The sequence below is a fragment of the Anser brachyrhynchus genome, assembly GCF_964034855.1.
Source record: "Anser brachyrhynchus genome assembly, chromosome: 3".
NCBI classification, from domain to species: domain Eukaryota; kingdom Metazoa; phylum Chordata; class Aves; order Anseriformes; family Anatidae; genus Anser; species Anser brachyrhynchus.
Window position 1 is genome coordinate 99,647,794 of NC_137696.1, and position 16,028 is coordinate 99,663,821.

Here is a 16,028-nt window from a genome sequence, read left to right on the forward strand (position 1 = left end):
ACCTTGTCCGCGTCTACTTTTCCCCTGATGAATTCTTTCTTCCAAAATTCCAGTGCTTGTTCCAGAGTCAAACCGATGCCTTTCAAGAACAGTCCGTATTGCATACGGCCTCCGTGACGGAGATGGTGGTTATCACGCAGGGCTTTGTGCAACTGGCGCATGCAGAGTGGGAATGATTTCACAGAAAGCTGTCGAGAAAAAATGATTTAAGTCATACCGATCATTTTTAGGATATAAGCTTATCACGATGAATCATTAGCTCCACTTGAAAACGCCAATGGTTGGGAAGATATGCATGTGCAGGGTGCCTTGGAACTAACGATAACACAAAAGTGTCATTAAGCTATCAAATACAACAACCATCACGAGAAGAAAATCCAAAAGACAGCAGCACTGGTGGTAATACCAGAATATCTTCTGTCCAACGTAAGAAAGGGATAACTGCCGTCAGGAAAGATACATTCACAGTTCTACTTCAATGCTTCTTGCTTCTTCCTTATTTTAGTTTCGGGAATGGCAAGGTGACCCGTGTCTGAGGTTTTTGTTTTTTAATTTGTGTAGTTCATTGGTTTGGTTTTTATTTGTTTGTTTTGGTGCTGTGGTTTTTTTTTTGTTTGTTTGTTTAAGTATCTTTTAGAAACTACAAGCAAGAGTAAAATCCATTGCAGCTGATCTGCAGATTTTTTACCTGAAGAATGTTATTTCTTATAAAGCAAGACCTCAGAGACGTAAAAATGAAATTCAGTTTTACTGGGGTTTTGCACTACCCTGTCATGTTTAAGACGGATACTGAAAACAAACTATTTTCTAAGGTCCAATAAAAAAGAGTTGGAATAAGTTCAAATTGCAACATTATTATATATGAAAACTTTGTTAAACTCTGTGATTATGTTAGGTATTTGTGAAAGCACATAAAATTAAGCAGCAAATTAAGCAAATTCACTATAGCTCCAGTCTAAATTCTGATTAGATGCACTTTCAGTTAATTCTATTCCATTTTAAAATTTGTCTCAACTTCATTCAAGCCATTCTCAACAGCTGCATAACAAATACTGAATCAAAAAAAATGTTGTCTGTACATAAGGAGTTTGACCTTAAATCATAATCAACATATAACTCAACAAACACAGAGGACTTACAGCATCGATTTGGTCTAGAGAGATTTTTCCTGTGTTTTTTTGTACACTGTAATCTGGACCAACATAAGAATGGCTGAAAAAAAGCAGACAGAATAGCATCATGTAAAGCTTTCACTGTTCAAAAAAAAAATTGAGTTTACAAATACAGGAAAAGATATTTTATCAATTAAGGGCTACAAATATTATACAGCAGACAAAAACAAGAACAAAGCAGTAAACAGTTACGTAAGTAGTTTAGATTTACAGAACCAGAATTACAGTCAGTATGATAAAGAAACCCTCCCTTCCTCTATCTGAAAGGAGTGGTGGGGGGTCATTAAGAATTTAGATCACAGAATCACACCATTGTTGAAGTTGAGACTTCCGCGATCATCCAGTCCAACTCCACTGCTCAAATCAGAATTAATTAGAGCAGGCTGCTCAGCATCTCATCCTGCTGAATTTTGTGTGGCTCCAAGGCCAGACTCTACAACCTTTTGGGTAACCTGTTCCAGTGTTTGACAACCCTCTCATTAAAAGTGTTTTCTTCTGGTTAAAGGGAATTTCCTTTGATTTAGTTTGTGCCTCTTGCCTCCTGGCCTATCAGTGGCTACCACTGAGAAATGTCTGGCTCTGTCTTTACACCTCCATAAAAAGCATCTATTTACACATATCAGCAAGACGCACACACACACACCCTGGACCCTCTGTCATCCATGCTGAGCAATCCCAGCTCTCTCAGCCTTTCCTGATGTATATTGGGAAGCCCAGGATTGGACTCAACTCTCCAGAAGCGGCCTGAACAGTGCTGACCAAAAATGAAGGGCCTGCTCCCTTGACCTGTTGGCAGTGCTCTGCCTAATGCCACCAGGAGACAGTTTTCCTCACTTCAAGGTACACTGCTGGTTCACAGTCAGCTTGTTGTCTATCACAACCCCAAGGTCCTCTTCTGCAAGCCTGCTTCACAGCAGCCTGTAGTGGTATACGGGGTTATTCCTCCCCAGATGCAGCGCTTGGCATTTCCCTTTGTTGAACTGTTGAACTTCAGGGAATTGTCAGCCCATTTCTCCAGCCTGCCCAAGTTGCTCTGAAATTCTTGTGCCCCGCTACCTTGCTACTTGTGCAGCATTAAAAAAAAAAAAAAACACACCACTTATGTATTGCTACGATCATCTACTGGGATGGAAAAATAAAAACTAAGCATCTGCTTCTTAAGTGTACCAATAAAAAGCTAAGAAGGCTTTTACTGCAGTACTGACATAAAAACACGTTAACTTCTGATAGTAGCTCGCTAGCCAAGATAGCACAGGACTTGGTAAGAGCTGCCTCATCTTTCAATCATATTCTAGCAAAGCTACTTCTGATACCCGAGCTAAGCTCAAGTAACCCTACGTTGTATCAGGCATGTAGACACCATTGCTGAAGTCGTTTCAAATCAAACACAAGCACATTAGGTGCCCAGCTTTTGCTTTTAACTATACAGACTTCTTGGACGAGGATCTGCAGTGCTGCAGAATAGGCCAGGAGAGATGGTCACAGCAGAACCCAACAGACATCCTGAGCTGACAATACAGCAGGCAATAAAGCAAGCACAAAGTGTCTCTGGATACAGAATATTGGACCAAAAAACAGTGCACACTCTGGATAAGAACAAATTTCTTTGATTTTGTAAATAGTTTGCAAAGATCGTTTCGTAAATCTTCTGGAGGCAGAAAAAGATTACCTCCCGAAAAAAGGAATTCAGCTAAGTGATGCTACTAGGTGTTACTGATTATTTTGCAACCCTTCTACATTGTAATGTGTGAAAAACATACAGCTAAGAGTTGATTTTACCACAGTGCAAATCACTTGCTTAATTATATGTGTATTCACTGGTTCTTTAATCTTGTTTTGGTATAAATTGGAGCACTAGACAAGCTTATTGTCCCTAATAGTTGTTGTTTTTCATTACACAACAGTGGATAAATAATTTAAAAAGAATTTGAGCTGTGTATGTCTATTATTACTGATTTTACTGACGCAGCAGCTGAATTTCCTTGTAGAACCACATCTGCACCACTTTACTTAGACAAGCTACAAACAAAACAAAAATCACGGTCCCAAAGATATTACAATCTAAGCACAGAACAACAGAAAACTGCTGTTGCTTTGGCAACCTCATTTTATTTTGTATTACAACCAATTAGGGAAGTGACCATTCCGTCACTTCTCACATCCTCAGATGAGCGCTGGTAACTTCAACTGCTCTACCATTATCACTTCAGATCATCTCCTTGTACCCACCCTACAGTATTTATTAGGATCATGCCAGTAGAGGCATAAAAATTGCTCAGCTAAAGAAAAACACTTCCTCTTAAGCAAGCTAGAAAGGATCAGCCTGGGGAAGAGAGGCTTCAGAAGTCACTGCTGAAGAGAGCATACTCTTTGAAACTTCCGGACTCAAAGGCCAGCCACAGTAAAAACACCTTTTTTTTTCACTGCAAGGACAGAAAACTCAAAGCAGGGGGCAGGGGGAAAGGAGGAACAAGTAACACTTTTCAGACCCCGAAAGAATTAAATATTCCCCAACCAGTAAGCGAACAGGGAAAGTTTTTCACTATTTTTAGCTTCCTAACTTTTACGTTAAAAAGAAGCACATGGCCTTTGCAAGGTCAGAGTTTCTCGATTCCTGGCACCACTCGCCACAGAGCTGAGCTCTACACGCTGCCTTCCAAGGTGACGCACTGCCAGAACACCTTTATCCATCCCGAGTATGGGGCCATGACGGAAGGAGCTGGGCATAAAGAGGCCAGCACTGGTAACTTCTGCAGGTGCCCTGACTTCACCACAAGAAATCAACACTTTACTGTCTTCATTGATTGCCATTATTTTCTCTACATTCCTACTGAAAACCTCAATGACCTTGCAAAAAAAAATTAAGAATATCCTTTGTCCTATGAATAATGGTCATCATTTTTTCACACCATTAAACATCGCCAAATAGCCTTCCACAACTAGTTTGAAAAAGCAACACAAACTGATCAGGCTTCCAACCACCCTCTCTCTCCTTTTTTTTGTTTCTAGCTCTTGTTTTGGACTTTTTTTTTTTTCCCTAACTCCACACAGTTTGTGTGTGTACTTCCTGATCAAGTTTTACTCACCTAGAAATATTTATAGTTCTTCATAATTTCTTTTTGTGGCTTGCTGGAACATAAGCAGGCAATGTCTTCTCCTTTCGCTTTAAAATAGCTTTATTTTTCCTCCATAGAGAAATTCCTGCATCTCTCCACTCAGCCTGATTCAATCACTCCAGAACCGAAATCCAAAAACCTAGTAACCAAAAGAATTCTAAACCTATCTTGCAACTAAAGATCAATACCAAGTTCAAATAGCAATGCTAAATATTTTTGTTGTTGTTGTTGTTGTTTTTTAATTCTTTGGTGAAGTTTTGTTGTTCGCTTTGTTGTGTTTTTTTTTCCTTCTTAATTAACACTTGAAAAGTTTTTAGATGTAATCTATTTTTAGACTTTCTTTCAAAAGTACTCCCAAGACACGTAGAATAAAGACAGGCATTCTTTTCTATGAAATTTGTATAAAATATAAGAATATTAATATAACTGATTCAAAGCCTGCCTTTAGGCAGATTGAAAAAAGGGAAGAAAATGCAAAGTCCAGTACAGGAGCAAAGTACTGCAATTTGGGGTCAAAAAGTGGAAACACTGAGTAGTTACAAAGAACAGAAACACTTCTATTAGCATTTACACATTTCTTCTTTTTAAGTTTATGTTCTTGCACAGGACACAGCTCTAAATACATTCTAAATACACTTTCCACAGGAAAGCGATTACAGATATATATTTTGTAAACATTTTAGCAGGCAAAAAATATTAAGTTTTGTAATGACTTTGGGAAGCGGGTCACATTCTGCAGAATTATTAGAACAGTAGTGATGCTGGTTTGGGCAAACAATGCTAGGAAACATTTAAGCCATTAATGCAACACCATCTGCAAAATAATTTTAAAAATACAAAAGAAGAAAAGCTTATAAATATTTTTTAATTTACACAATTCACACAAAATGGGTCGTATCTGTGTGATCTGTATTATTCTTTCAGTGTCTGCTTTTAGGAATTCAAGAAATGGGGGGGAAATCAAAATTATTCATAATTCATGACTAATATCTGGTATGTTTAAAACAGTAAGACACACAAAGCCAAAATGTCATAAAAGACGGCAATGCTTAATATTCATATAGTTAAAGATGTATTTATGATAAGCAAGCCAAGAAGAATAAAACAGATAACTAATGCTACCATTGTATGGTAAAATTCTCCTGTAATACTGAATTATATTTCCTGTAATACTGCACGTCAAACAATTTAAAGTTCCACTAGGCCAAATAAAATACGTGGGCATTAAAAAAATTGCAAGATTACCCAATGCCAGTTTTGTAGTGACAAAGTCAAGTGCGGTTCATGGAAGAAACCTACTGAGGGGTTGTGACAACACTAAACACTTCTGAAGGTGCCTGGGAACACTTGAGGAAGGAGGAAGACCCTGAGCTGGCAATGGCTGGAGTTTAGGACATTGCTGCAGGTGAAGGAAGAGAAGTGCTACATTTGCTTACTTCTTGCTTTATTTCATGATCTATAGCTGTTCAGAGACAATGGCAGAAACAGAATGTTCAAGTTCGTGTCATTTGGTTTGACCAAGGTAAGTTGCTCTAAATAGTCTACACAGCTGATCACATGTGAATAGGTTAATATTTCAAAGCTGGATTATAGACTCAGCTGTGACTGAAAATGAAGGAGACGACAGAATTAAAGATAATTATGTCTACTTATCATAAGTATTCCATTTGCTAGGAGTTCAATTCTCAATGACCGCTCAAACGTACATTTGTATTGTTCTTGACCAGGAAGAAATCTCCATCATGTCCACATTTCCAACAGTGGTATTTCTGTCTTTCAAATAAACACCTGTAGGACCATTCTGGCAAGTGCAGTGTTTATGACACCACAAGATTTAGTGAGGATATGATGGACACATTGCAGATGTTAATGATAGGAAATGACACCAGTCTATTATGGTGTGCATCCTTCTCTACTTACGAGATGAGCGTAAGCAAGAAGGAGGGTGGACATGGGGACATAAGTACTGCACTATTCTTTAAAAAAAATAGTCTTGCAAAATAACTGGTTTCTGTACCGCATTTGAAAATTATCATTTGAGAACAGAACTAATAGAATCATGTAAACATTGCTTGTAAAGGATGTTAGAAGACCACTTAGTTCCACAACCAACTTTAAGTGGGACTATGGCCAACACTGGTCAGGTCACCCTTGGCTTTTTCTAGCTAGGTCCGAAGAATTTTAAAAGACTCCACATCTCTGTGCAATATGCTGCATCATAATGCTAGCGGAGAGATTTTTCCTAATGTCAGATCTGAACCCCCCAAGCTGCTACATGTGACCACTGACATTTGTTATACCGATAACACCATCAAAAATTCCGTACTGTGATGTTTGCCCTTACAGCTGTAGGCTGCTATGTGATCATCATTAAGCCTCCCTTCCACCAGATTAAACAAAGCCAATTCAGCCTCTCCTTTTAATTCACGTACAGGCACAGTCCTACAGTAGTTTGATGAGATTATGTATCACAACTTTTGTCTATCTTTGAGACTCTTCCTGCTGAAGGTTTTAAACAGTAACATCATAACCCTGTAATTTTACCACATAAATTCCTTTGAATATAGGAGCTACAAATGTGTTCTTCTCATGCATTTCGTCAAAGTTTCCATTTCTATTAAAATAGCTAGTTTTAGCAATTCAAATCTCCTCGTACAACCGACTGTGAGCACATGAAATCCCTGAACATCAAATAATAGAACTTTTTTTTTTAACTAAAAGTGTTTTAACTAAAATGTTCTCTTCCCTACCCACCCACCCCAGTCTAGTACAATCAGTATTAAAGAACGCCAGTGAAACAGAAGTGACAAAAACAGCACCTACGTCGCAGATAAAGTATGTATTTAGTCTAAACTAGTCCAATCACAAAACATGTTATGCCCATTTAAAAAAAAAAAAGCAACATGGATTAAAATGTCTATGCAGACTTAATCCTCAGTAAGGTAACCTCTTTTGAGGACTAGCTAATTTAAAAAGTCACAAGCAGATACGAATAGCTGCCAACAAATGTGCAGTGCATTAATAACCAAACAATGCTCTCTAACTTTCAATTGTATGCTTTTTTCATATGTTCCTATCTAAGCTTTTGCTCCCCTGATAAAGCACTATTGGCATATGCACAAAGTAAAATACTGCTCTAAGAATTCACACACTGAAGGAAAATAAAAGCCTACAACTAATATTCTCCTTCTCTATGAGCAAGATAAAGAAAAAATGAATCACAGATTCATGGAAATAAGTAACAGAAAATGCCTATTTGGTCATCTGTTTGTTCACTGCCAAAGCCTATTTTTTAAGTTGTAAGGCTTGATCTACCTTATTTATTTTAGAGGAACTTGCCAGAAGACAATGAGGACACATTTGTGTAGTTTTTTCAGCTGGGGACAAAATGTACTGGGAACAGCTCCTCTGTTTTCATAAAAGTAAAATAAAATTAACTCACCAGGTACGAAACATACACATTAAAGTTATCATTAAAATGTGCAAAAACTGTCTTTTTTGCATAAACATGGGATTTTAGATTCTATGAAACTTCAGATTCCTCAGTAATTACTTCTAGAGAGCATAATTTATCAAAAGTTAGCTTAATAGCTCTTCAGCTTCAAATGGAGAAAGGTATGCCACTGAGGCATGTTTTGGAAAATCCCAGCAAGATGTATAGTAATAAAACCATGAAAGGTTATTAGCATTCAAAAGTAGTCCCTAACCAGTAGACTAACAGTTACACTGCACTTTTTTCACTCGCTGCTCTTGAGCAAAGTTCAGTTATATGTCAATCAGCTATTTTTCCTATTCTCTACACTAAAGCAATAAAATACAAAGCTGTTCTTATGTAATAAAAACGATGAAAAAAATTTTGAATCAAAATAAAATGCTTGTGTTTTTTAGGTACAGATACCTCAAGCAGCAGAGCACCACAGGAAACGAACAGCATACTAACTAGGTCTGCATCCTAATTCAGGTACAGTGCTGGCATGATGGAGCCTCGCTGCTTCCATTTCTAATTCACTTAGCATCATTTCAGTGATCTTAATGCAGAGCTGTATAATGTTAAAAACAGAGCTTTTATTACGGACATTCAATATTCTACCTTAAATTTTGACCCTTAGAGATTATAAAAATTGCACTGCAGAAGTACCTGAGCAACCCAATCTAACTGGATTGGCTTTGAGCAGAGGCTTGATAATATGATCTCCTGAGGTTTGCTCCAAGTGAAATAATTCAATGATTGTAAAACAATGCAGCTCCCTCTCATTTTATGGTCTTTGTCTTCCTCCATACTATCATAGTAAGAGAACTCTCCCAAACAGCATAACGTGGTAAAAAGCAATCACATTTATAAGAAAGATCTACGCTTAACCTGAAAAAGATCTAAAGTATTTTTTCTTACTTTTCCCCAAACACATTCAAAGAAACAAGAATGCTTCTATTCCTTCCATTTTGTTTTTTAGTTTTAGTTGTGTTTTTTTTTTTTCCCCAGTCAAAACCAATCACACAGATAAATCATCTGAAAAATCTGTAGGTGACTGTACTGTATGAGTAGAATAAGCCCCAGTGGTACCTGAGATGATTAAGCAGAGGTTGTAGTCTCTCATCAGACTGTATGGAAGGCAGTGATCGTGCTGTCAGCTAGAAGAAAACAGAAGTTCAATTAATAACACATAGCTTTTAAAAGTACAGCACAAAGCAGGAATGATGCAAGAAATCACCCTGTATTGCTACCACTTTAAACATCATTCCTAAGACATACCTTCTCCTACTAAAAATGATTTGGCACAGCTTTCCAGAATCTGAAGTTAGCAGAAATATTTATAAATTAACAAAGTTAAATAGTGAAAAATAGTTTTACTAAAATTACAATGTTATTACAATGTTATTTTAATTAAATAGCAAGACATCACTGAAAGTTGAATACTTTTTCCAAACATATTTGGACTAGAAGTCATACTTTACCTAGACAGCCTTCTAGCAACCATGTAATGTAAATATAGTCCATTAAGCTGTATTATATACAATTTACATACGTGTATAAAGATTTACAAAACATTTAGCACTGTATGACTTTTATATAGATGTGCTTCTCTGTGCACGCAGTTACTGCTTTTTATGGGAATCGTGTGTATTTTGCAATTGGCCCACCTTAAACCAAATATGTATTTTTTTCTTCTAAATATTTCAAGTGACTAGTTAAGACATTTAACTTTTTCTGAATAAAATACATCCAGTAGTATATAGATCAAATACACATTGCAGTATTTGATAATATTAGTTAATTGGCGTATTAAAAAATATATTAAATTTGCCTGATATTACATACGTATCTTTACCTGCAAAGGCTACAAGTGTAACAGTTCTGATAATGCTGATGTCTATCTAACATAATATAATATTAATATAGCATGCCTTTCATGATTCTATTGCTGCCCAGTTAGGTTGTATTTTGAAAACTATCTTCATACAAATTTAAAATGTCAGCTTATTTTACATTATATAAATCACCATCAACGTCTTAAGTATTTCACAGGTAACTTAAAGTAACGTGCATACAATTATATCTTTTAAGTCCTTAAAAACAAAAAACTTTTAGCACCAGCAATGCAGCTCTGTTAGTGTTTGCTGGCTCCAGCACACAAAGCAAAGCACTGAAGTAGGAGCACTCCAAAACGCAGCTCCTCTAAGCCTCGGGTAACCCCTGCACACCAACCTGGTCCAACTGCTGCAATCAAGGGGGGTCACACAGTCTCAGCAATCCATTCATCTTTAAAACAGGCTGGTACCTTGGCAATTAAAGCATTACCTGCATTCCCTTATCATTCTTAAGCTAGATTGCGATACATATGGCATACTACGAATTCATTAAGCTTTATGTTATTTATTCAGAAGTTTCTTTTGAATAAAAACCTCATTTTCTTACTATTGAGTGCTAGAGGCCCATAAAGTGCTAACTAACATACTAGTTATTCTATATTCATGCCCTCTATAACAACAATCTAGTTTTGGTTTAAATACACTCAGACAACCAGAAATTTCTGAATAAAACTCAGAAGCCCTCTAAAAGCTAGTTGAGTTATGACACTTGGCTAAAAACAGAACAGAGTCTGAATTGCCTGAAACACCAGCTGCTTCTCTTGCTATTAATACTTAGCTGATACGCAGAACAAGATTTGTGTGCACACTCACATACACAGATTTTTCCCTAAGACAAGCATGTAATATTTTTCTCAATACAGTACTAGGAGAACAAATTATCTTTGTCTGAAGCATCACCGAATGTATTGGCATGGCTTGCTTATATCCATTTCATATTGCTTAGAAAACTAATCCTTCATATTACATTTAATAAGGAAAAAACAGGTGGTTTTTTTCTTGATATAAACAAACATGACAAGACAATGTTTTTGAAAGTCACACTGGACAGTGGTATAAGAAGCAAACACCTTTCAAAGAACGGTGAAATTCAAAAACTGCAAAATGTTGATATTGTCAAAGATATATATGCAATCAACTATGTTGTATATAAACATTATCAATGAAGAGAGAGCTACTGTCTTAAAATTAATTTGGGAGCCTTGTAGGAACTGAGGTAGAACCAAGGACTGGTGATCTCTGGGTTTAATCAAGTTTTACTTGGATGTTGCAGTGAAAGAATAAAGAAGTGGCCTGTGCAGCCCGTTTCAGGAATCACTGCAAATGGTGTAATCCCTTCATCACTGCAAAGTATAATCCCTTAAAGTCACAGGAGAATCCACACCACACTTGTTTTTTTCCTTGTCTTTTTTTTTTCTCCTGTGATTATGGAATCTGCGAGTGTTAACAGCAAAATAAATCCTGATTTCCTCCTTTATGTTGCCTGAAAGGACAGTATGAAGATTTCTGCAGAATATGCTCCTGTGAAAACAAGATCATCCATCTTTCCACGATTACAGCACACACTTCGTTTGGTTCGTTCAAGTGTTTATTTTCAGGAAGACGTGGGATCCTCATGACACTGTTCATTTCCATCTAAAATGAAGCATCTCCTCAACACAGTCACTTGTTCCACAGCCGCCAGGAGCCTGTTTTGGTTTGCCAGGTTTGGTTCAGGACAGGAAGGTGCCTCTAGCGCTTTTCCAATATCGCTACACATTCTTCCCTTATAGAGGCACTCAAGAGCTACTAGAAAATCAGGTGTTATACAATTATGCAGAATGCGAAAATAATGAATATGGATATGACCAACTAAACACGATACACTAAATGCTACCTTTAACAGGAACGCTTCTTCAAAAGAAAAAGGGAGGAAAAAAATACACTCAGGAGTGTTTCTATGGATGATTCTGCACGGACAAAAAGAACAGACCCCAAGATATCAAGCCTTCCTCTTATTTATTATTCTAGTAAATAAAAGAAGATGCACATGGATCCTGTGTAAGGACAAAAGGTGGGGGGAAAAAAAGCAGAAAAGGAATGAAAAACCACTAGAGGACTCTCATATGAGACACCATTGCAGGCAATGCTGATTTGTTCAGCTGAACCTTAGAAGAGATTACCAGCCTGAAGCGCTGCCATCAGTCCTTTCTGTATCTCTTACAGGAGAGCGAGATATTTCCCTAAACAACTGCTACTCAATCATACAAACGAAGAACAAAAAATGAAAGCATTAAAGTGTTGAGTAAACCATTCTCACACATCTGAGTAATATATTGTGAATGGAAAAGCAGGAGGATTGATGTAGAACAATACATCCTTTGCTTTGAGCAGGTGACTTGGTAATGCCTATATGAAAACATAGAGTGTCAGAGAAGGAGCGCTTACAGGTCTGCTTACAGGTGTTTCACCCTTTGCAGAAATGAATCATCTTGTCAGCATCACCTTTTTTGAAACAGTAGTTTAATTTAACCCCAAAAGCATCTTTTACAACTACAGAAGATATATTTTAACTTGTAAAACATTTCCTTCTTGCCAAGGCTTAAGATCTGAGCACTTGCTATCAGGTGTACTTTGCTTTCTCCACCATAACTTTGAAAAACGGCAGGCTTCTAGGTGGTACACTTTGGCAGATGGCCAAGTTAGCTGGCTTCTTCCTGGTCCTTGGTTATGGATGTTTTCGCTTAGTTGTCCTGTCCAATAGGATTTATTTTTTTTTTTTCCTGAAGAGCACTGTAATTCATGACAACATAGCAGCACAGTCATTTCCTTTTACTGCAGCTGCCAGGAGAACCCACTAAAGTTGTTTTGGTTTGTTCTGATTTGTTGTTATTTTTTTTTTTAAATAATTTTTATTGAAACAGCACGTTTTCCTTTAACTCACCCGGATTATAAAAATACGAGGTAAAAAATTTTTAATGTGTCTTTCCCCACAAGTGAATCTTTTCTGAGAGACACTGTAAATACAATTAGCTTTTACAAAGGTGGTGGTAAATTAACACCAGTGGTTTTGAACAGCTAGGAATTATCATAGAATCACAGTGTCTTTTAGGTTGGAAAAGATCTCCAAGATCGTCAGGTCCAACCATTAACCTAGCAACAAATAATCAGCTAAAAATTGTCCTTTTTCAACAGCAATTTGCTATAAGAACATAATCCCAATGACAGAATCCCAACAGATTCTGCAGCCTTTTTTCCATCACTCTGAAACCAAACTTAAACAAATTCTTGCAAGAACAGCCTTGCCTTCACCTACAAAAGGCAGTGAGCACAAAGATCATCCAAACAGTAGAAAAAAACATGCTATTCAATGTTAGATACGTAAAAAAAAAAAAAGACATCAAAACGTTGTCAAGTTAGGAAAATAGCTCCCACTCTAATCATGCGGAAGCAGTTTAATTTCGAGAGAACATAAAAGACTGCAGACTTCAGATATTCCCAGCTGAGAGACCATGGTGATGAGAAGAGCAGGCAGAGCAAGCCTCAGACATGTGGGCATCTCACAGCTGACCCGAGATCATGGAAGCTGTCAGGAGAGACGCAGATCATTAAGGCAAACTAAGCACCACGTTGTCAATGTCACACAACATTTAAAAAGGGGGAATGGAGGAAGGATACTGAACAATGAGGAAAAGGTATGAATAAACTGAAGGCTGAGAAAACCTAGGTCCAGCTTCATGGAAACCTCCCACGATTCTCGCCCCCATCTCTTCAGGGAAGAGGAAACAAACCACAATCTTCAGGCATTTGAAATAACCAGCATTTCCAAGAGCAAGCTTTCCAAAACTTTGACAAAATTCAGTAATCTTTTTATACCATCTTCTCTAAGCACAAGAGTAAGAACCTGGTTTCTATTTTCTGTATTTTCTATATATATTTATTTCCTGTATTTCTATATACACCCTATTCTTTATTTTCTTTATTTAGAGCTCTGTGCAACAGCCACATCTCCAGCGTGCCCAGTGCTGCGTTCATGGCAAATGAACAAAATGGCATTCTCGTGCAGCACAAAGAAGGGAACGATTTGAGAATGTAGGAAGGAGGCGAGGACTGGAAAACTACATAAATATAAGAATTACTTCAGGTTTGGTTGGGGCATTTCAAGCAATAATGAAGGCAAAAGGATGACAACTCATAGGCTGACATCTAAGAAAGAATTTGTAGTTTTTTCTTGCCCCCATGAAAACTTGAAACAGCAAGTTATTGAAAACTTAGTACAAACTTAAAAAAAAAAAAACTGACAGAAAGCCTGAAGTTAAGTAGCAGCTCCACATGCTATCAGGAAGGCATTTTTATACACAGCAATTAAGAACAAGATTACCATGACTCAATTAACTTGTCTCCATTTTTATGGGTGTGAATTTCTTGATTTTGAGGTTACGATGTGAGAGCTATTCACTCTCTAAGTGATTTTCTGTGCAAAAAAGATAAGAGAATTTTTATTTTCACAAAGAGTTTGCTCTCTAGGCAAGATGTCCTAATTAGCTGCATTGCGCAAGAAGATTTTAATATGCTGTCAGACCATTTGATGAATACATTTTTTAAAAATCACATTAAATTGGATATTATTTTGCAAAATGACATGGAAGACTTACAAGTAAAGCACAGCAAGAAGGGTTTTGACAAAGGTTACTTTCAGCTGAAGCTACTGAATTACTCCAAGCTCCTTCTACAAGTAACCAGAAAAATAAAGTTCCGTTTAGAGGATGCATCAGAGACCCTGAAGTGTACATTATTACCAAGAGTATTTTCTTATCAGCTAGTAAGTATTCCCAGAACAAGTAGGGACATCTTGAGACATGCTGTCGGCACGCACATCCACCGCCTGTGATCTGCCTGCACACAATTAGTCAAGTCTAACTTTCCCCCTTTAACCTGAGAGCTCCCTGTGCTGGTGTTCATGCTGCTTCCTTCATGTTGAAATGAACATTGTATAGGCAGGCTTGGCGTCCTTTTGCCGCCTCAGATGTTTTCAAACCCAGCCAAGCACGACCATAAAGTACAGGACTCCTATTTAAAGGGTAAGCATTAGGAATCTCAAAAAGTGCTCAGTCCCTGGATCATTACCCTACTTTTCTCCCCAGTAAATCATGGAATCATAAAGCTGCTCGGGTTGGAAGGGATCTTAAAGACCACCCAGTTCCAATCCCCCTGCCATGGGCAGGGACACCTTCCACTAGGCCAGGTCGATATTATCTATTGAATGTTTTGTACCATTAGTCTAACAGCTTCTAAACCTAGGTGAAAACCAGCGGAAGATCCCTAAGATTTGTTCTCCATCCACAGAAATTTATACAAAAAAAAAAAACAAGTAGGCTCGAAGTTGATACATCATTAACAACAGCAAGAAGTAACAGCAAGTTGCTGCAAGTGCCAAGCTCAAAAAACAATTAATTACATTGTACATCTACTAGAAAATCTTCCTTCTTACACATTCGACTATCATTTATTAGTTCCAGATGAGTACAAGCTTGGAGAATAGTAAAGTGAAGAAGAGAGAGAGAGAGAAAGAAGAGGAAAGATAAATGGTAAAAAAGATGAGTAAAATACAACGCTACGGTAGTACCTGCAGCAGTAACACATGCAACATTGCTGTAGAGAATTAGAAATTATCTTTCAAGAAATCAAACAGTTACATTATAGGCTGGTAATTCAACACCAGTTTACTTATTTATATCTTTCTCTTGAATTTTTCAAAGAGAGATTATGTTTAGAGAGATACCTATTTAACATTACATGGCACGCTAAAGAAATCGCTTGTTCCGGTTAAATTAATACTAGACATGCTTTATTCAAAGATGCATCTCCAAAGAAAAACACAGGAAATGGTTTGATTTGAGTTGTTTTTCAGATGTAATCATTCCTACAGAGTATCAGCTTTTATCTAAAAAAAGCAGACTACACAGTTTGTTACTGACAGCACGGTAGCCATGGTACAGCAGAGAGGTAGGAACACAGAACCCAGCTCTTCCCACTCACCAGGGATAACCGAAAAACGAGGGAGGCCAGTAAAACGTTTCCTTTGAAAGTCACTTACCTTAGCAATTTTTTCTTTACCCCAACCTACCTCTGGAGTCTCAGCTTGACCAAGAGAAAAAACAGTACGCAGGAGATGCTAAAGAGACTTTTGGGAGCCTTTCCTCCATCCCCTCAATCTTAAGATACAGAATAGCTTCAAAATAATGCTATAGAAAAACCTTAGTTGTTTTTAAAGACTATCATACCATTTGCTGTATTATTACAGATGCATTACACAAGAAAGTACTCTATGCATTTTATAGTATTTAGGATCAACATGAACCATGTACACACCCAGCATGGTTACAGTAAATAT

At 37.3% G+C, this 16,028-nt stretch overlaps 1 protein-coding gene across 3 annotated transcripts in view; it reads right to left on the reverse strand.

Annotated features, from left to right (window-relative positions):
* PRIM2 (DNA primase subunit 2) overlaps nt 1–16,028 on the reverse strand; it is a 113,203-nt gene that overhangs the window by 45,263 nt on the left and 51,912 nt on the right. For all 3 annotated transcript variants that reach the window (XM_080584873.1, XM_080584872.1, XM_080584874.1), the window contains 3 exons: nt 8,850–8,917; nt 1,140–1,212; nt 3–188 (listed from right to left, as the gene is read on the reverse strand). In XM_080584873.1, the coding sequence (XP_080440999.1) occupies nt 3–188; nt 1,140–1,212; nt 8,850–8,917 (327 nt within the window). The remainder of the gene's footprint in view (nt 1–2; nt 189–1,139; nt 1,213–8,849; nt 8,918–16,028) is intronic.